Source organism: Acipenser ruthenus, chromosome 22 (assembly GCF_902713425.1).
Source record: "Acipenser ruthenus chromosome 22, fAciRut3.2 maternal haplotype, whole genome shotgun sequence".
In the NCBI taxonomy this organism is placed as follows: domain Eukaryota; kingdom Metazoa; phylum Chordata; class Actinopteri; order Acipenseriformes; family Acipenseridae; genus Acipenser; species Acipenser ruthenus.
The window spans coordinates 28,587,077-28,608,915 of NC_081210.1; the positions used below are offsets into that span (position 1 = coordinate 28,587,077).

Consider the following 21,839-nt stretch of genomic DNA (forward strand, 5'->3'; position numbering starts at 1 on the left):
TGTAAACCCCCAGTCCCTACTTGTGACAGGACTTTCAGCTTTCTCTGGAACATACATGGAGTTGAAGATGGATATAGATTTACTATGTCTGATTACCTTGGCCCCACGGTGACATTGTGTACTTTACCCTGTGTCCCCCCCTGACATGAATGGCTCACAAACACTGAGAGACTTTGGGATGCACTGCCCTGTTTATTTACATAGTGTTGTGGAACACCCAGCGACTTATACAACAGTCTCACTGCAGCTCCGTCTGTACAGCTGAAAACGTTTCCTTCAAACCAAACTTCCCAGCTGCTTGTAATTCTGCTGCACACTCCACAGTCTACCATTCCTGTAACTGATCAAGGCAATCTTATGTAAAGAAGTAAGCCACAGACAACTTCTATACTATAGGCTTTCATTTTAAAAGTTAGTGTTCATTTAGTATAAAACCATCAAATTAAAAATAAGGAGGCTTGATGTAGTCAACTGAAATGAGTCTACCCCTTCCCTTAATGCTGACTAACCCAGTTGTTGCATTTCTGGATTTACTCAGGGGTGGGGGTGGGGGTGGGCAGTGCCAGGGTCATTCCCCAGACGGGCGCAAGATAAAATTATTTGTTGCCCCCCCCCCCCACCTGTGGGCGGCACTGGGGGTGGGGGTAGGGGGCTGTAAGAAAAAAAAAGCTTCCTGCCTGCAGGAGGATCCCTCCCTCCCTCTGTCTCTCACTTCCTCTGTCTCTCTCTCCCAGCCTCTCACATTCCAGAGCAGGTTACTGGAAGCGACTGTCAGAGTGGACAGAAATAGAACAGAATTATCGAGCACCAGGGTGGGGGCAGAGGAGCATCATGGGCCAGGTCCTGCAGGCAGGCTGGGATTGCCCAACCCCCACGTTCCTTTGCAGTTTATGGTAACACTTTATAATAAGTGCCTGTAATTCATGTGATTGAAATTATATATAAACAAGCATATTATTACCATATACTACTATACAACCTGGCAAAGAGCTGTAAACAGGTAATGGACATCATGCATGTAACCTGCAATACCAGAGTTATTTAATGAAAGATTTGCAAGCATTAACAGTAGTATTCAATATGTAGTAACATACACAATACTTTGATTAAATGACCACTTGCTATTTAAACAATAAAAAGTTGTTTTACCAATATACTATATGGCCTGTGCACTGTAGCTAATATTGTAAATTCATAGTTCACCATAAATATAAAATAAATATTTGGTACACTTTAGTCTGTGTAGCAAAATACACAGAAAACACTGATTTTTCCTAGCAGGGTACAGACTATATTTTAAGTTTGTTGATGGGAAATCATATGTGCATGGGTGTGGCTTGGCTGCTGTTCCTAAATGTCCTTACTCATTGAGCAAATGACATACTAGAGAGGGCATCAATTTTGTCCTGTGCAAAACCCCTCCCTGTAACTCGAGTCCTATCCAACTTGGTGTGTCTGCATTTCGCTGGCATCGAAGGGCCCCACTGCTGCGCGCGACTGCTACAAGGCTGACTCGTTACGTCATACCGCACCAAAAAGAGAACAGCTGGGGGGCTGCTCTGCGGCGTCTTGACATTTCGAATCTTCTGGGGAGCGGCTGTGTGGTACGGACTGCTGAAATATCGCTTTGTAGAGCAAGCGAAGGAACGCTTTCTACCTTGTAAGTACACGTTACATTTCTTCCAGCCTGAGGATGCCTTGAAGCTCAGCTGCATTGCTGCAGAAGCATGTGGTACAGGAGTAGAACATGTTTTTACAGCATGGGTAGCGAGTTACAAAAGTACCTGTAACGTTTTTGTATTCTTCTGTGACTCTTATTCTTCTTCTTATTCCTATAACCCGAGTAAAAATCGGCCAAGCAATTGCAGTGCTTGTAGCGTCACGGGTGTAATGGTACAGCCTGGCTGGCAAGATGCAAACGACGAAAATCCTAATGAAAATCATGATCAACTGTCAATCATTTTACCTACCCTGACTGATAAAGAATAATGCAGCTGTCAATATTTGATTACTGTAGTCACATATATAGTTTCAAATATGAATTCGTTTTCTATGAATTAGTTGGGAATAGAGAAGAGATCCATGTCATTGGTGTGTTCCTTTTGTCATGTGTGCCGTGTTGCTGCCAAGTATTATAACTGAAAGCATGCATTCAACGGCAGCAGTAAAACCCTGCCTCAATAGCACTGTACCAACACTGTTCAAAGCGGCTTTCTGTTCTTTTGACAAAGGCAGAGTATGGATCATTTTAGTTGCAAAATATAAACTCAATTACAAAATATATAAATAAAATAAGATGAAACGTGCAAAGTTAAGAACATTATTTAAATGTTTTTATTTATTTTTATTTTTTATTGTATTTCTTTGCATATTATCTACATTTTGAAACTACATTTTTAAGAACTAAGCTGATTAAAACGAAACCAATCAACATTGGCCACCCATTCTGTGGTCTGCTAATAGTTATTCTATAGGGTGTGGTTAAAACCATGAAATACATTATAGTCTTCATCTTTTACCTCACTAACCTTCATAATAAATCAAACAAATGCAAATAAAAACACACACCTGTATATCATTATTGATACTGAAAGGTTGCAATTGTAGAAAACTTCAGGGTCTTCAGAATGCCCACCCCAGTGAGTTCAGACTAAATTAACTGCAAACCGGACTACAGAGTTCAAAATACACCTATTTGCTTGTGATCAGTTATGTCAGTTACCCATTGGTAATTATTATCAGTTTTTTTTTAACATATATTTATATTAAATAAACATTAGACCATTATATTTCCATTTGAAGCCATCGATCAACATGCATCTGGAATATATAATAAAACGATGATATCGTGGATATTGGAGCTAGTATACCACACAACAGCAGTCAAGCAGTGCTTTGTGTAAACACTTGGTCATATTTTCAAAGTGTTTCCTCCCTTCTTTAATGAACTTCTGTTCTGTGAAAGGAGAAACGATCATGTTAGTTTTACAAAATGAGAAACTTAAACACATGGAGAGAGCTTTGTTAAGAGAAGTTGAATTATATCCCTTAGTCGTTGGGTTCTAGTTTTGTAAAATTAGCAGGCGTGTTTACCTGTCCAGTAAACGCTTTGAAAATACGGTCCAAAATGTTAGGGAAGAAAACCCCAAAACATTTTCAGATTTATATTTGTCTCGGTTTATGTCATAAAATGTAATTGCCCAGCATAAAGCCTGTTTGTTTTTTAAAGGCTAAGCTTAGGAATACTGAGCAAGTCACCTTTTTTTTATCCAAAAAAGGCCTGAAACTGCTGTAGCAGCTTCAAGTGTAAAGGTTTGGCATGCAGCCCATACATACTGTAAGCTTGTCACGAATTGACAATTTAGCTGCTGTATTTATTCTTCTCCAAACTGATTGCGTTTGTAGAAAACTGCATTGTGTTATTCAGTGCTGTATGTTAAAAGCACAGTTGTATGAACTGTTATTTTACATTTAATAAAACATTATTTTTTTGTTATTGGATCTGGACTGGGCAATGAGCCACAGTCAGATTTTCCAGCAACGTGTCTTTCTGGGAGGAACAGGCTGCATAAGGAAAACCCTAAACACTGCATTCACTTTTTTTTTTTTTTTTTTTTTTTAATGACGAAATTATGCAGAACTTTGCCTTCAAATTCCATGCTTGCTATTCACATTTTCCAAGTATTTACACTTTTAATGATAGTACTGATTAATTAAAACAATAGAAACATTATTATTATTATTAGTAGTAGTAGTAGTAGTAGTAGTAGTAGTAGTAGTTTTATTGATAATTGTTACCATTGGTAAGGGTGTAGCAAGACTTGCTTAGTATCATTCTCAACTGAAGGATATTTCTCATGATTCCTGACTGTGATGTTTCAGGCTACACTGGTTTACAGTGGTAACATGTCACCTTTTCACTTCTAAAGTGCCAGATAGTATAGATACTATTGGGAATGTATACCAGAAACATACTGTAAGTAAGCATACTGTAAGTAAGCATACTGTAAGTCCCTTTTTGCATCATGCTTTGTTTTCTCAGTTTAAAGGGACCCCACACATAGCAGAAGCTGTCTAGTTTTGTATCCGTCTGCATTCTTCTTTGAGACGCTGCAGTATTCTCTTGATCTGCCCTTGATGCAGTACAGATGTCTGGCCACTGCAGCAGAGCAAAGAGCTGAACAAACAGAGAGCTCACACACAGCCCATCATTAGAATACATATTCAAGTCATTTCAATTTCACTGGTTTTAATGAAACATTTTCAAATTTGCAGAATTCCTGTTTGACCGGAATTGTCTCTTAATCGACCAGACGCCATGGCACCTAAAGGAAAGGTAAGAAAGTGTTTTGTTTTAGAGATGTCTTTTTGTGTTGGGTGAGGTTTTGGAGATGTCTTTTTGTGTTGGGGTGAGGTTTTGGAGATGTCTTTTTGTGTTGGAGTGAGGTTTTGGAGATGTCTTTTTATGTTGGGGTGAGGTTTTGGAGATGTCTTTTTGTGTTGGAGTGAGGTTTTGGAGATGTCTTTTTGTGTTGGGTGAGGTTTTGGAGATGTCTTTTTGTGTTGGGGTGAGGTTTTAGAGATGTCTTTTTGTGTTGGGTGAGGTTTTGGAGATGTCTTTTTGTGTTGGGGTGAGGTTTTAGAGATGTCTTTTTGTGTTGGGTGAGGTTTTGGAGATGTCTTTTTGTGTTGGGGTGAGGTTTTAGAGATGTCTTTTTGTGTTGGGTGAGGTTTTGGAGATGTCTTTGTGTTGGGGTGAGGTTTTGGAAATTTCTTTTTGTGTTGGGGTGAGGTTTTGGAGATGTCTTTTTGTGTTGGGTGAGGTTTTGGAGATGTCTTTTTGTGTTGGGGGTGAGGTGGGGGGCCATCAGATTTAGTTTTTCTTTTAGCACCACGGATTGGCAAAGACTATCTGTATTGGTAGAACAAAGAGTTTTAATAATTTGCCTTCCAAGATAATCAGCAATCACATTGATGACAGACTGCGTCAGTGTGCTTCTCATGTAACCTGTGTAATGTAAGGTGGATGTGAACAGGCTGTGACATCCATGCATTGTACATCATTGTAGCTATTCTCCTGCACGTCTCCTACGCCAGGATTAGTTTTCATTTTCCAGTTTTAGTTTTCATTTTAATGTTTTACTTCATCCTCTTATTAACTTATTAACTTATTAACAATGACTGGCTGTACTGGACATATTTATTTATAGTCCGTAGCAGTCGGAACAGGTGTGCCCCATTTGGATTTTTTTACATGACTTCCTGTGATGTTCAGATATATATTATCAGGACCACATGAGTTCAGTGACAGCTCTGCAATAGTCTGCTTTAATGAAAAGCAAAGTGGTCTCAGAGGAAATCAATGGTAGGAGTGGCTGCAGCTCTGTGTTTGTGTGGGAGAGGGCAGCAGGCAGGCTCTGGAGAGAGAGAGAGAGAGAGAGAGAGAGAGAGAGAGAGAGAGAGAGAGAGTCATTGTGTGACCCTGAGCAAGTCACTTAACCTCCTTGTGCTCCGTCTTTCAGGTGAGACGTAATTGTAAGTGACTCTGCACCCTAGTCACACACCCTAGTCTCTGTAAGTCGCCTTGGATAAAGGCGACTGCTAAATAAACAAATAAAAAGAGAGAGAGGGGGGGGGGGCACGGAGAACGAGCTGTGAGCGGCAAATGAGAAAATACATACATGATATTCTCTGCTTCTTCTAGAGGAGGTGGGTCTAGATTACTGGATTACTGTGTACAGTATGCTGTGTGTAGGCTGCTCATACTGGACCTCTTGTTAAACTGACACAGACTGACCCCTGTCATGTGCTTTAATTGTTTTCCTGGGAATGTACCACCTTGACCGGAGCTCCATGAAACCAAACACTCTTAACCCTAAAGCTCCCATTGTCCACCGATGCTGTTGATAAATACAGATACAATGCATAATGGATAACGGTTGTGTTTATCCTCCGTACTGATGTGCAACTGAAGATGAGTTACATGCTGTCCTGATGAAGGGGGCTTGTGATGTTAAATGAACCCTATAGAATCCCAGAGCAGCTGTGAGTAACAGGACACCTCCGCCCCCCCTCCCCACACAGACACAAGGGAGCTGCTGAATAAACCAGCAGCCGTCCAGCCTGACAGGTGACAGCTGTCACATGCTGTCCTTCCACAGGCAGGGCTGGCCAATGGGGTAGAAGGGAATCAGGAATCATGGGGGGACCCAGGGGCCATCCACTTGAAATGGGCGCATGTTTTTTGCACCAGCAGATGCTTTATAAGTGTGCAGGTTGGGAGGTCTAACCAAAATCAGACCATAAACATACCAATGTGTTACTCTCTTTAGAGAGTCAGCACAGGATCACTTATATAATTCAATAACACATCAATCAAAGGCTAGTCAGTTACTTTCGTAAATGGTCATTAAAATGATTCTGGAATGAATGAAAAGCCCAAATCGTTTGTAACTTCACTGGCATGATCAAAATGTAGAAACTTATTAGCAATTAGAATCCGGTATGGAATGTGAACAGCCCATTTTGTGATATTGTAGATAAATCAGTGGAAATCCATACCTCTGCTGATCATGATCATATTAACTGTCCCTCTGCACAGGGTTCCAAGTACAGAGGGACAGTGGTGGAGTTTCCAGACTTCAACCCCTCCAGTGATGCAGAGGTGCTGTACAATGCCATGAAGGGATTCGGTGAGTACAGAGCTGTAGCCTTGCAATAATCCTGCAGACAGGACTGTGGAGTTTGAGTAGTTGACTGTTGGTGCTTCTTCTGTAACTGAGCTGGGCACAGACATTCACGTACACTTGAGTGCAAATGCCTTGGGTTTAGTTTATGATAAATATCAGTGTATGGTTAGTTGTGCTTTGAAAACGCAGCTCTGCTCAATTGTAAACGGAATGTGGCTCGGACTCAGTGTGAGTTTTAACATCTACATGGCTCTGCCTGTGACACTGTAGAGTAACTTCACCTGGCTTTACCCTTTACGTTTAGCATGGTTTAGCTGCACAGTGATTTAGCATTTAACGATGCTTTCCCATGTCTATACTACCCATGTATTGTTCCCAATCATTGCCCATGCTTGCTTGCGCTTTACCATGCCATCACTATGATTTTACTACACTATGCTATGCTTTTACCACTGTTTACTGCAGTCAGCTTTTATAAGGGTATAATCAAAGACCACACGAATGCGTAGTGGACACCTGGATGTGATACTAGAGGTTCTATGTTGGGCTTTAATACCAGAGCACCAGAACGATCACTGTGAATAACTAGGGAAGGGGTTTCAGAGATTCCCTGTGTTTCACTGCAGGCAGTGACAAGGAGACCATTCTAGAGCTCATCACCTCCAGAAGCAATGCTCAGAGACAGGAGATCTGCGCAGCATACAAATCCCAGTATGGGAAGGTAGGGGAAAAGGAATATATAAGGTGAAATTACAGCATATATATATATATATATATATATATATATATATATATATATATGGTTTCTATTATTCTCTGGATGTTGTAAAATAAAATCTGCAAAGTCAGATTTAGTTGTTCTTACAGAAGTTGTTCTTACTGTAACTTTAAAAAGTCTGTCATTGTGCTAGCTCTGAGGTAACACAGGGGTTCTGAGTCACTTCAACACCCATTCTCTAGGACCTGATTGGTGACCTAAAGTACGAACTGACTGGAAAGTTTGAGCGCCTGATCATCGGATTGATGAGACCGACTGCCTATCACGACGCCAAAGAAATCAAAGACGCCATCGAGGTGAGTCTAGTGCTGAACAGACAGACAGGTCTCTTTAAAATCAACATGGGTCCATGCATTGCACTGGCTGCCAGCTGGGTGTATCCACGTGTTTTATAAATGCGCCCCACGTTCTTGTTGATTGTTTAATGAGAGCACATGATGTTGCCTGGTTCATTTACGTCCTGTAGCAGCATGAGTCACATCCTGCCCACTGCTCAATTAAAGACTTGAAAAGCCATTCATGAATAATGGACTTATTAACGGATTGTCTTCTTTCCCAGGGTATCGGGACAGATGAGAAGTGCCTAATTGAAATCCTGGCCTCCAGGAACAACAAGCAGATTCATGACCTGGTGAATGCATATAAAGATGGTAAGAAACTTGACTACCTGACTGTATAGATAGTTATCCCATCTTCAAATGCTGTGATAAATATTTTAATGAGCAATCGTCCCACAATCGCAGAGATAATGAAAATACAGCATTATCAATTTACTACCAATGTTGTCTGGAACAATAGTGACTGTCAAGACTAAGACCAGATTGAGTTATTTGGCAGAAGCTCATTTTTAACTAAGAACAAATGTCTCCTTCAAAGTGGCTTGAAAGTGTAATTAGCTATTGCCAAGTCTTGTATGTGTTATTTCTCTTGCTCACAGCATATGGTAGAGACCTGGAGGCAGATATTGTGTCAGACACCTCCGGCCACTTCAAGAAGATGTTAGTGGTTTTACTTCAGGTATGTGATGTGTTTCCATATGACTCCAGAGCCTGTTCCAGAAGGTGTCTGTTTGACAGATGCCCTGTGCTGTGCTTTACCTGTGGTCTTCGTGGTCTGATGCCACGTGCTGCACTAACTGTGGGATCCTTCCACAGGGCACTCGTGAGGAGGATGACGTTGTGAGTGAAGACCTCGTGGAGCAGGATGCCCAGGTCTGAGTCTCACGAGGAGTTGTGAAGCTGAAGCTTTCTTATAAAGCTGATGTTTCAGGAAACGTGCCGTTCTAAATCTCAGAGCATCTGTCCCTTTTTCTAATGTTTTGTGCATGGGAAATGTTATGGTTCTCCTCCTCCTCATATTCAGTTTCCTCTCACTGTCCCCCTCAGGACCTGTTCGATGCTGGTGAGGTGCAGTGGGGCACAGATGAGGCCAAGTTCATAACTATCCTGGGAAACAGGAGTGTCACTCACCTCCAGATGGGTATGTACCTCATCACATACTCACAGACTTGAGCCTGACTCCGAACAGATCACATTAAAACTACACACGTGGGCTTTCTTGTATTCTGGTAAAGGAGTACAGTCTCCCGACATCTGAGTCTAACTTGTCCAAATGTTACAAGCAAGCATGCACTGCAATTGGCCTTATTGATGCAACAGAATAGAAGGTTGAATGGGGAGGTTTCCTCTCGTAACGGGGCGGAGGCTGGGAGTGAACCAGCGACCCCGCGCACCACAAGCGAGCGTCTTAACCACAGTGCAAAAGAGCCGGGCTCATCTGCATTTGTGGTTTTAAAGCTTTTAACCTCATCTTATGTCACAGACAGGAGACAGGACAGAATCTGTAACAGCAGTGTAGACTCAACAGTTACACTCTGAACAAAATAACACTATACATTCTGCAGCTGTCCTTGAATGCAATCTCTGAACTCTTTTAAGTTTTGCAACATCACCAGTGTACCTTTTTTACGATTTGTTTTCCAGTATTTGACAAGTACGAAAAGATTGCAAATAAGGAAATAGAAGACAGCATCAGGGGCGAACTGTCTGGGGACTTTGAGAAGCTGATGCTGGCAGTGGGTGAGAGTGCTTTGTCTTACTCTTGTGATGCAATCCTAAGGAATGTCAGGCATGGACAGTGTTTTAATGTAGCGCAGTATCAGGGGCAGACTGTGACCCCAGTGCTTGAACCCGTTTCTTTGTTCTGTGTTGCAGTGCAGTGCATCAGGAGCGTCCCCATGTATTTTGCAAAGCAGCTCTTCAAATCGATGAAGGTGAGATTCTAATGGAAATGTAAGCAGATGTTGAAAATGGTGTGTCGTCTTTGTGCTGCTGCCTTCGCACTTGCTTCAGGTTGGTTAGGAGTGAAAGAGTCACCTGCTCTTTCCAGCCAGTAAACAGAGAACCAATGTCGTTTTGCTTTCCCAATGTAAGTGAATGATACAGGCACCTTGAATAAGCAGCCCCCCCTCAGTCTCTCTGGTGATTGGTTTATATGGGTTTCATTCTATAAACCAATCAGATTGTTAATACTAATCTGGGCAAAATACAGGATTCCTAAAATACACACATTATTGACAAACAAGTGATAAAGAATCTGAAAAGTTGTAATTCGAGAGTCTAGTTTCTGCATGCTGTTCTTTGTACTTGAATATAATGTGTGTCATTTTCACTTGCTCTTTCCCCCAGGGCTTGGGCACTGCTGATAACACCCTGATCCGCATTATGGTCTCCCGTGCGGAAATCGACATGCTTGATATCCGAGAGTTCTTCCGGCTGAGTTATGAGAAATCCCTTTATAACATGATCAAGGTAAGTAACAATATAACCTTGATCCCTACCTTCCCTAGTTTTAATATGAATATTATGATGAGGATTTTTAGTCAGTTTGGAGTCATATTGAAGCCAAATAAGGCTAAACAAGATAAATATCACAGAACTTCACATCACAATGCTAACAAAGGTTACCGTGGGGAGAAAAATGCCAGTGAGACCGTCTTTATATACAGTACCTGGTTCAGGCATCACTTTACTACTGTTTAAACTTTTAAACTACTGCACATGCCCTAATAAAGTGCCATGAATAAAAGAATAATAACGCAGTTCAAAGAGTCCAGTATAATATAATAATACTGTGTGCGTGTGTGTTTGTTTCCAGGACGACACTTCTGGAGAGTACAAGAGGAGTTTGCTGAAACTCTGCGGAGGAGACGATGAGTAAGTTCCTTTTACTCCCCTGTACCCCTGAAAGGGTGAGCCTGTTGATAGTGAGGCTCAGATCTAGACCAGCCACGCAATGGAATCTACAGCTACAGCAACGCGCTTTACAACTCCTAACATTCCCAGATTTAGTTTTAGCCAGCCACATATTTAAAAATGCCAACATTAAACATCCGTGAATTTGGTCAAACATGCCACTCTAACTATTTCTCAAGCATTTGCTCATGTTGTTACTGCAGTTCGTAGCTGGTGGGTTGGTGACCTTGCGGTATAAGAACATGCTATCATTTTGATCTGCAGTGGGATCTAGCCCTGTTCAGAGGTATTGTCTGTTTGCACATTTTGTTTCAGCCTTGCTGGCGAGTTCTTCCCTGAAGCAGCGCAGCTAGCCTACAAGATGTGGGAAGTTAGCTCCATGACCCGCGTGGAGGTTTGCTTTCTCTAGCCCCAGCAGAAGTTGCTGTGACCTGTCACTGCTTGTTGGCTTGCAATGAGCTCCCTTTAACTTCATTAACACAGCGTGCTGAGCTCTGCCTGTTTTTTTTTTGTTTAGCTGGCTAAACACTGCAGCGTGATTTATTTTCTTCCCTAACTCCCTTCTTACCTGAAGTGCCTCAATGCTCTTGTGTTTGAATTCAGAATCAGACTTATTCTGTGTCTTCTTTTAAGAAAGATGGCAGGGTGCCTTTTGGCTTGGTGGGGATTTGCTCTGTATCCGCCCCTTTAAGACCCACTCGTGACTCAAAACACGATGCAAGACCTTGTGTATCTAAATGTATACATATATAGGAAAACCTCATTGAATATCCCCAGTAAACACAGATAAATAAAGCAAGTCTTGAAGCTGAACCTGCTCTCTGCATCCCCTTGGCTTTGTCACACCCTGAGCTGGCTTACAGCTCCCTGCTTTCTCTTTTCTCTTGTTATCCTGCCCGCGTTTAACCCAAGCGTCCGCGTTGTTGCTCTCACTACAGCTCAAGGGAACGGTTCAGCCAGCTGCAAACTTCAATCCAGACAGTGACGCTCAGGCCCTGCGGAAAGCCATGAAGGGATTCGGTGAGTTCCCTTTTACCCGGAAACACCTGAGAGGCGTCAGGTCATTACCGGTCTGCTGAGCAAGGACTCTCCTTGTTGTTTCAGGCACTGACGAAGACACCATTATAGACATAGTCACCCACAGGAGCAACGCGCAGAGACAGGAGATTCTACAGAAATACAAATCCCTTCTAGGCAGGGTAGGTAGCATTATAAAATGCCATTGGTGATTAAGCTGCAGATGATGCCCGTGAAGATGTATATATGTGTGTATGATTTGTTTCCAGGACTTGATGGCTGACCTTAAATCCGAACTGTCAGGAAGTTTGTGCAGGCTGATCCTGGGGCTGATGATGACTCCGGCCCAGTTTGATGCCAAAATGATGAGGAAAGCCATGGAGGTGAGAGCAAGATGTTTTGACATAAATAAAACAGTGTGCAGATCAAGAAGCAGTGCCTGCCTGAAACAAGGAGTCAGAACATTGATCACAGCATTGCTCTAGCTGCCTTGAGTAACAGCCACTTACCCTAGGAGAAACAAGTCTACAGAGTGCTGAAAACACTAGCAGTGGTTTCTTATCTCATTCCACTGTCTTCCATGTGAAATGGAATCAGATTTCATACTGTACCTGTGATGGGATCTCACCTCTATGCTGTGGCTTCCCTCACACATCAATACCTCCAGGGTCCCCATGGTCCAGGTGTGTTTTCCTGTCACCCTTTGTTCAAATGTGCTTGTCCTGTGTTGCAGGGCGCTGGCACAGACGAGAAGGCCTTGATCGAGATTTTAACTACGAGGAACAACCAGGAGATCCTGGCTATGAACGAGGCTTACAAGGAGGGTAGGAAAGACTGTAACCGCAGGATTACACAGGGAGATCCCTTAGAAACGTTTACCACAGTATTGTGCATGGTATCTATGCACCTTTACCATGCTTTTCCCATGGTTATACTATGCAGTTACCATGTTTTTTTGTATATGCTTGACCGTACCTCTCTGTGCTTTACTATGCTTCCCTATGCTTTACCATGCTTTCTCTTTGGATGGAGGGATGGAGTGGAATCCTGTTTTGCTACGCCCTTTACAAATGTTGTGTAGCTATCGTAAATTTTTTTAAGTGTATCAAATGGATTTGCAATATGTTAAAATTAATATTGAAGGACATTCTATTTGTAAAGGATATGACAAAACAGGATCCCATTATATGTGTGCATATGATATATGTATAATCAAAGCCAGAATAAACAGTTACCAATTTAACCAGAACACTGTAAAAAAAAAAAAAATAGAACCCATATCTAGGTTTTCACGAATTAGCACATATATTTCTGTTGACATCTCACAGTAGGCCTGCAGGGGGAGCCTTTGCACAGCACACTCGACAATATTACAGTCTGCCTCGCTCCTCTGTCCTCCTTCCTAATTGTTTTTTTTCCCTTCTCCTTACCCTGCCCCACTGCCCAGCCTACCACAAGAACCTGGAGGACTCCATCACCTCAGACACCTCGGGCCACTTCTGCAGGGTGCTGGTCTCACTGGTGCAGGTACACGCATGCCTCAACGGCTCATTCACAAGCATTTCACAGTCAGAGGAACAATCCTAGTAACAGACAGTGAAGTGGGGAGGTTGAAAATCCATTACAGTAAAATGTACCACCCTTTCTACCCCTCCCTCCTTCCTCACCTTCCTGTACCTCCCCTCACCCCACTCCTGACTACCCACCATTAAAAGACTAATCACAATCACAGGTGCTGCCTGTCTACTCTCTGCTCTCACAAGGAGAGGCTACCCCCTTTCTAACTGATATAACAATACCAACATATGCAGTTAATTAGGAAACTGGCCAGGAATGTTTGCATACTTTACAAGCCATTTCTCTGGCTTCAGTTATTTAATCATTTCATAATGATTCACACCTGCCCTCTTGTTTCAAGACATTGATTGAATGCTACCAGTTTTCTGTGCTGTACTTTTTTCCTAAATGGCCAGCAGGGGTAGTTATGCTACTCTAAATGTAACAACACATCCAAAAGAAACTGCGAATGATTATTGCTGCAGTGCTTCCCTGTGAACTGAACTGCATGTTTTCTCGTTGCAGGGTAGTCGAGAGGAGGGGCCCGCTGATCTTGCAAGAGCCCAGGAGGATGCCAAGGTAATCACAGCTGGGCAGCCTATCAGTCCTTAATTACACAGGCAATTAGATTGCCATTTCAAAATAAAACATGTGTCTACAAACTCTGTGTTGTTCCCCCCCCCCAGAAACATGGCTTTTTTATCTTAGATCTTTCTGCACCCAGTGGAACCTGGTAATGTGTCGGACACACCCTTTCCACAGAAGAGATTTCAATGTTGTTCTCCTAATCACGATGCTGGGTTACTGTGTATCTCGGTATTGCTCAATCCCTTCTGAAGAGACTGAACTTGTGCTGATAACTTCCAAGCATCCCGGTTGCCTGTTTTAAAACTGGGCTTTAGATTATGTGTGCTGTTTTTATAAAAGCCTGCGAAGCTGTTTGCAACACCAATGCTTCCTTCTTGTTTTTCATTGTGCAATCAGATTGTAAGTGAAGCATTGGTAAGTATGGGCTTTAAAATATCACTTTCAATATTTAACAGCTTGAAGGGGGAGCTGGCTATTTAATAAGAACTAACGTCTTAGAATCAGTGCCAGCAGCATTTCTCAATATTGTTTGTTGTGTGTGTTTTGTTATTTCACGTCTAAAGCAGTCCAAAAAAAAAAAAAAAACGTGATCTCAAACCATTTCAGATCTAGAGATGGAAACGCTTGTTTTTATGTTTCTTTTTTCAGTCTGTGGTTCTGATTTTCATTTTTTTGTCTGACCTTTGATTTGGGTTTTATATTGCTTAAGCACAGTCTCCTGTCTCTCATTCTTAGTTAAAGGGTCGAAACTAATACAGACAGCAGCATCCAGAACAATAAAAGCCCTGTATTGTGTAACTTGTTTAGGAACTGGGTGATGCAGTCAACGATGAGTCCACTTCCATGGAAACCAAGTTCCTGAGTATCCTGTGTACCAGGAGCTACCCCCACCTCCGCAAAGGTACAGAGAGTGTGTGTGTGTCCCAGACTGAGACTTCACAATCTCTCTTTAAGCAATGTTGTAGGATCTCACTGTTATGAGCTGGAGAACAGTACTTCTTTAAAAGCACACCGTTTTGCATAGATTCAGATTTTAATAACTATTTCTGATTTTTAATAAATGTTAAGGGAGCTTGAGGTTCTCTATCTATTAATAGACATACCTGGGTGTAATGTGTGTAATTATGAGGGGACAAAAGAGTGATGCCATCTGACATAGGTTACCACAAGTATAAATAGCTAAATGCATTGCATTTCCTCAAATTTAGCATATTTTTTTGGTGTAATATTTGGAATTAAATATTAGAAAACTGCATACTACTTAAGCTATCAACCCTATAGTGGCGTGATCTTCTTCGACTGCACTGTATTCTGAAATATGTGCTCAGTGCTTTGTTTGTGTGCTTCTTCTCAGTGTTCCAGGAGTTTGTAACTTGCACCAACAAGGATGTGGAGCAGGTCATCAGGAAGGAGATTTCCGGCGATCTGAAGACAGCGCTCATTGCTATCGGTGGGTTCCTGTCTGCAGGGCTGCTCGGGATAGTGGAGTGGCATGCTTGCAGGCTTATCACCAGGGTTTGTTAAGCAGGACCTGTCTCTCCTCTAGAAATGGAATGACTATGCATGTGGAAGTGGCATCACTGGTCTTATTAAAGGGATTGTAGCGAAAGGAAGGTATTGAATTATTGTGTTAGCTGCAATCACTTTCATTTCTTAAGGATGTATTCCTAGTAAAAACCATTAAGAAACAATTACTTGAAATACATTCTGTCCTGCATATACACAGTATTGTCTAATATGATAATTGTCACTAATTAGTCAGTGATCAGTTGATTGAAGTACACATAAGAGCTTACCAGTGATGCCAGGGTGCAAAATATATACATGATTTCTGATTTCCTTCTTTCAGTCCGAAGCATTAAGAACAAGCCTTCCTACTTTGCTGACCGACTCTACAAGTCTATGAAGGTAATGACCTCTTTACTGGAATCAGAGTTGGGTTTTAGCCTCAGATACTTTATGTGACGCACATTGGATGTAACGCTGTGCAGTGTAACGCCCTGACAGGTGCACTCTTCCTCCTCAGGGACTAGGCACTGACGACCGCACCCTCATCAGAGTCCTGGTATCCCGAAGCGAGATCGACCTGTTCAACATCCGACGAGAATACAAAGAGCTGCACGATGTGTCCCTGCACGAGAGCATCAAGGTCGAAGCGCTCTGTGTTAGTTATATTTTTATACACTACAGTGAGAGAGACATGGTAACCAACCATATAGGACTGGTCAGTGGGCAATGGGAATCAGCAGTGGTGAAAAAGTATAAGTGTGTCTTTCCTTCACATAGCCCTTTCTGTCACCATTCTGCAAACACAGCAGTCATTGCACGCTTTATGTTTCAGCATGATTGGGGTTGTTTTTGTTTGTTTGCTTGTTTGTGCTGAAGACCTGTGTGATAAAGACCAATGACTAAAACATCCACAAACCCAATTCCCAGGAAACACAGGAGCTGAAACCTTTGTCTGGGTTTAGTATTAGAGTTTACATTACAAAAGCAGCCCTACCTTGATGCTATAGTAAATGAGTTCATAAACAGTATGAGCTGGCAGGCATAGGCTATTATTGTGACCAGCCTTCTGCTTTTAATAGAAGCACCAAGCCACCGTGGGAGTGTGGCACAGACCCTTGTTCTTATTTTGTATTTCGTTTGTCCCTGACGCTATTTTGAGCTGCTTCAGAGGCTGCTGAACTGGGCCAGGCGCTGCTCTGTAGTTCAGTGACGTGGACCAGTGTAGCACAGCTGTCCAGGAATTCCCCCAACAGAAACCTCTTTTCTGATTGGATGGTTTTATTTTTAGCTCCATGTATGGTAGGAAAGCGTGTTCGGTTTCCTGTTTTGAGACTTTCCTTTCACATGTTGGCCCCTTAAGGGGCTCGTTTGCATGCACTCCCTGTATTCCAAGTATCTGGTCAGTGTTGACAATTCAGCTAAGATTGATACTGGTTGAATTATAAAGAGCTCTCTCTGTTTTCAAAAAACAATATGCACAGCCCTCAGCTGACTGACTGCTGTATAGAAAGTAGGATGCTCTTTATAATTGTGTTTAACTTGGCCTTTAACAGTTTTCTCTCTTTTTTTCTTCTAGGGTGATACGTCAGGTGACTATCGCAAGGCCTTGCTGACTCTCTGCGGTGGAGAGGATTAAAACCAAGAGAGCAGAACCCTTTGATAACCTAGAATATCATTAGAGTTGTGCACCAATTCCCCTTTACTTTACAGTAAACCATGAAGGAACTGCAAGATGCACCCACAAGCTGTGTAGCAAAATCATCTTAGAGTTTATACATATTTGGTGGAAATCTGTAAATTACAATTTTCAGGATAATAATAATAATAATAATAATAATAATAATAATAATAATAATAATAATCTTTTTTTATGTTGATCTATAAAGATACACGAGATAAACTTATTATGGCTCTTTACTAGCTTCAGTGCTTTGCCAAAAAACAACACTTGCCTTACACTCATGCTGCCTCTGTGCTAGATACCAGCTAGTTTTCTGTACCTCAAAGTGAAATGCATATGAAAAAGGCAGACCTTATTTTTGGTAGAAATCTATACTTTGCTGCAATGCTGTGAAGTTTAAAGACAAGCTTCCCGTGGCTGTATTACAACATGAATGATTATTGTGAACATTTTCACATTTCTGTTATTTCACAGAAACCTACACTGATAATGTGCAATTTTAAAGTGTTCAACTAAATGGTGAAGTTAAAAAAAAAAAAACTTTTTTTTTTGTGTGGGAGTTGTACAGTATTTTACCTTTAGAATACAGTGCGTGTGTGTGTGTGTGCGTGCGTGTGTTTGTGCGTCCTGTTGTGCGTGCTGTTATGCACATGTTAGTACTTGTAGGCCTGCAGGCCACAGAACTGACATATATTCTGTGTTATTCTAGAATGCTGTTGCGCTTTCATACAATCAGAACATCAGTTTTCCCTGCTGTATGTCATGAGCACATTTATGACATCTTGTCCTATTGGATAGTCATTCATACCCAGTCCTTCACCTGCTGTACAACTGCAATATGTTGTTGGTAGGGTAGGGCAGCTCTCCCAGATTGGGTGAGAGCGCTACAAAGCTAAGCTGTTCAAACTGTATGAAATCATGAAATTACTTCTCATATACAGTAAGGGTCATTCTGCGCACAACGCAAGTACTTATCATAAACCAGAATAATCAATGTGATTGCACTGCAGGATATGCAATTAAACATCAAAAGTGCTTTCTAACTTTTGACATCTGGATGCACTTGAATTCTGACCAGTGTGTAACTGCCACTGGTTGATTTCTTATACAGGACTACTTCAATAACTTTGGTGGAAAATGAAGCCCAGAAGTTTCAATGCATCCTCCTCAATGTAGCCCTCCTTATCAACGGCAGTGTGGTTATAGTGGTGTGTCAGGTTCCTGCATTTCTTTTATTCTCCAGTAGAATCAGCGGACGCTATACAGGAGGACACAAGATCAAATAAACCCCTACAGTGCTTTGTTCATGTACTGGCTTACAGATTGTCATCTACCCAGACAACAGTTGCTCAAGAATAATCACACAGACCAATAATCAGGCAGTCTTTGCAAACTAACAGCATTAATACTATAAAGCAATATGGTTATAATACGCATCTCTGGTCAGTCCAAGACACCCAGTTACCCTAATGCATACAATACAACATAATCTCCAAAGCTTACATCATGCTTCAATATAGGGGAGATATGATATTCAGGATTATGCAAGAGAGAAGGGGTTTGAGGATCAGTCGTGGCAGCTGAGTAATACAAGAAATGCATAGAGGTAGCAAATCTACAGAGACGTAACTTCCAGCAGACGCTTTCAAACGATGTGCCTGCCTTTGTTTTTCTGCACTTGCAGTTTTGTAGACGTCACCACCCTGTTTCAGTCCCCTGGATGCAGACACATCTCTGTGAAGATCTGCTGGCTCTTTGCACTTCTCAGCCACCGTAATATACAATGTCACGATCATTATGTAACAAATGACATTAATACATGTAATCCTGGGCATCTTGGGAAGTTATTTTGCCATTCCTCATTTGTGGAACAGCACTGATAAAGCAGCATACAGTAATCTCTACAGTAACCACTGTATAGCACCCCTTTTATGCAAAGGAAATTGGGGCATTAGGCGGTTCACTTTATAAAGATCTACTTGTCAAGCACCTTACTGGACTGGATTAGAAATGTAGAGGATGGCATATCATTTGTGCATGCAGTGGCTGAGCCCATATGAAAGCTGCAGTGTACTGTAATTATGGTTCCCGATCAATTTAAACACAGGCTTTTTCATCTTCAAAGCAGTACTGTGTGAGTTATAACCAAGCAGTCTGCCTGCAATACGTCTATAATAACAAACACATAGCTGGCATTTCATAGCAAATTGATCCTAATTACATTGATTTAACTTGTCTGGAAATACCCAGCATACACCCATATGGAATTTTTTTTTTTTTTTTTACAAGCTGTAAAATGCGTAATACTGTAAAACAACAGAAGAGGTTACACCCCACTGTGTTTGATTGTTTTATTTACACAACACAGTGTGAGTAAAAAAAAAAATTAATTAAATAAGCAGTGGCAAAACTTTTAACGTTTGCTTGATGAAATCTGTAGCTGGCCTGTAGCCTCCGAATCAAAGGTCTCATTTGTTGCACTGGATTAACCAGTCAAACTACTAATAATTACAAAACATCTCAAAGGTGACACCTAGAAGTCGATCAATCTACAGAGGATTTTTTTTCCCTTCTGTTTTGCTTTCTTTTTCTTGATGGGCTGGGGTGGAATACAACTGTATCTTCCTATATCCATTTCATCATCAGTCTGCTTTATTTAGTAATAAAGTGAGGGAAGGTGGTGTCACACACTGTTGGGTAAGTTCCAAGCTCTGCCTGGCACTGAAGGCAGTGTGTTATTGGAGAGAAGCTCTGTGAAACAGGAAGCAGCACAATCAAGGGGGTCCTACAAGCAAGCACCAGGGCCATCCCATCTTGGTCCCAGGTCTTGCAACCTCCCAATGCAATCCAAATGCAATGCACATAGCTATAGTTTTCTCCACAAAATGCACAAAGACATAGTTTTCTCTAAAAAAAAGTAGCATGTAAAGCCGAATTTACTTTTTTTTAAAAAAAAACAGGTGCAGTTATGTTTGTTTGGACACTGCAGAGATCCTGGTGGCTCTAACAAAGGAAATCGTTTGTACCTGGCAAACATCCAAAGCAGGTCGTTGTTGAATCACCCATACAGAAAGCCAATGGAATGAAGAGAAGCAAAGCCTCCAACAGAGAAGTCGTGAACCACACCCATGTTCTGGGATTATCATGAGTCCACGTGAGCATGAAACAATAGATTTGGACACTTGAGGTATTTGTGTGCAGCACAGTTTGAACTTCTCCATTCCGGAGGAACAAAGAAAACGTAGAGACACTGCTGCTCGGCTTTGAGGAACTTGAACAGCCCAAACACGCTACTTTTCAGACTAGGCAGTTTTCATTATCAGTGAAGAAACTCAAGACCGCTCAGTTTCTTTATGTGAGTTTTGTGAACAACCGTCACAGCGACGTGGGCTGCACATTGTTTAGATCCAAAATCTCCTATTGATATATATATATATATATATATATATATATATATATATATATATATATATATATATATATACTGTATATATATATATATATATAGATAGATAGATATATAGATAATCAAAACGCGGTAATCCAGAATAACCTATGATCAAATCCACACTATCATAATGAAATGGCTGCTCATACTGGAGCAGTTGCAGAAAACAAACATCAATATTGCAATTCAATGACAGGGGTGCAAAACGAAGGGTTTTTATTGATTCCCCCCCCCCCCCCGATACTGTAGATGACGTTTCCCTAAAGGGGGTTATTAAATGGTGGAAAGCAGTCTTTGCTATTTATTTCACCTAGGAGAAACTTGGCCAGGTAGACAGCAAGCTCCCATTACCCTTTTCTCTCACCTGATCGTATATTGTGAAACTGTGCTATCTGTTAGTAAAATGTGTGGACTGAGATGACTACTAACCAAGTCAACTCTTTCCTTGGATATTGATGAAATATAGTGAGATCTAATTTGTATTCACGCTGTGGTCAATGCACACGGTACCATCAACTAGCTTTGCCTTCTACTTTACATACAGATTCCCATCAGTGGCCTATTCATAACAAAACTCACTCATCAGAGCTGGGTCTCTTCTAAATGGTTTGGATTAGCGAGAGTTTACGGTATTTGTTTTGAGGGACTTGAAGATTCAACTTTTTGACCAAAAAAATCCAGTTATCAGCAACACATTCCTGTAAGTGGAATTTGCATAGAAGATTTATTTTTGTATCCAAATTAGTCACCCTTGGGAAATGCAATGTCTTGTGCTGAGTTTTGGAGTACATGGCAAATGATGTAATGTAAGCTTTCCGTCGAACTGAAAAGGTCACAGCTACCCGATTGTACAATGTGGGTGAACAGTCCAGGAAGAGTGAGGAGGCGAATGCCTTTAAAAAGCAGAAGGGGTGAGCAGGACAAATGTGTACTGGAGCTAAAACACAAGAAGGAAACCTGAATTGCACTGTGTGACGACATCAGCAACAGGGCCACTGAATCCATCAGATATTATTGCTCAGTATAGTCGCCATACCTCTTGAGGAGCACTTTCATCTGAAGCAGAACGTTAAAACAGTTCTACACATAGAATAGTCTCCCCCATTGTCTGGTGCAACCGGTCTGCACTGTCCCAGTGGTTTTTACACATTATCCAGCAGCAGCTATGTCAGTCTATGTCGTTTCTGCTGCTGCTGCTGCAGTTAGGAAATCCCCCAAAGCAGCTCAATTCAGAACAATCCATCCCAGTGACAGGCCTCCCAGCTCAGCTTCCTGTTTCGAGGCATGGAGGAAGCAGAATCCCACTAAGACAGCTGTG

At 41.6% G+C, this 21,839-nt stretch overlaps 1 protein-coding gene across 5 annotated transcripts; it reads left to right on the forward strand.

Annotated features, from left to right (window-relative positions):
* The first annotated feature begins 1,490 nt into the window (after positions 1–1,490).
* LOC131699487 (annexin A6-like) lies at positions 1,491–17,520 on the forward strand. 5 transcript variants are annotated; one of them, XM_058996406.1, is made up of 26 exons: positions 1,498–1,660; positions 4,276–4,336; positions 6,602–6,692; positions 7,316–7,410; positions 7,650–7,763; positions 8,027–8,117; positions 8,405–8,484; positions 8,622–8,678; positions 8,853–8,946; positions 9,450–9,545; positions 9,681–9,739; positions 10,155–10,277; positions 10,624–10,682; positions 11,037–11,115; positions 11,660–11,741; positions 11,826–11,920; positions 12,008–12,121; positions 12,472–12,562; positions 13,186–13,265; positions 13,821–13,874; positions 14,280–14,297; positions 14,691–14,784; positions 15,238–15,333; positions 15,733–15,791; positions 15,910–16,032; positions 16,969–17,520. In XM_058996406.1, exons 2-26 carry the CDS (start codon positions 4,319–4,321, stop codon positions 17,026–17,028), a joined length of 2,022 nt encoding a protein of 673 aa, XP_058852389.1. In that variant the 5' UTR covers positions 1,498–1,660; positions 4,276–4,318; the 3' UTR covers positions 17,029–17,520. The 5 variants fall into 5 exon arrangements, 4 of the variants coding, with proteins under 4 accessions (XP_058852389.1, XP_058852388.1, XP_058852391.1 ...); XM_058996405.1 differs by having other exon boundaries at positions 1,499–1,660; positions 15,910–16,047; XM_058996408.1 differs by lacking the exon at positions 14,280–14,297 and having other exon boundaries at positions 1,499–1,660.
* Positions 17,521–21,839: the final 4,319 nt, after the last annotated feature.

What these genes read in the sequence shown, in the direction of transcription:
- LOC131699487 (XM_058996405.1), top strand. An exon ending in GAACGAGGCTTACAAGGAGG is followed by an intron (nt 12,563 to 13,185) that starts GTAGGAAAGACT and finishes CCCACTGCCCAG; the next exon opens with CCTACCACAAGAACCTGGAG. An exon ending in TGCTGGTCTCACTGGTGCAG is followed by an intron (nt 13,266 to 13,820) that starts GTACACGCATGC and finishes TTCTCGTTGCAG; the next exon opens with GGTAGTCGAGAGGAGGGGCC.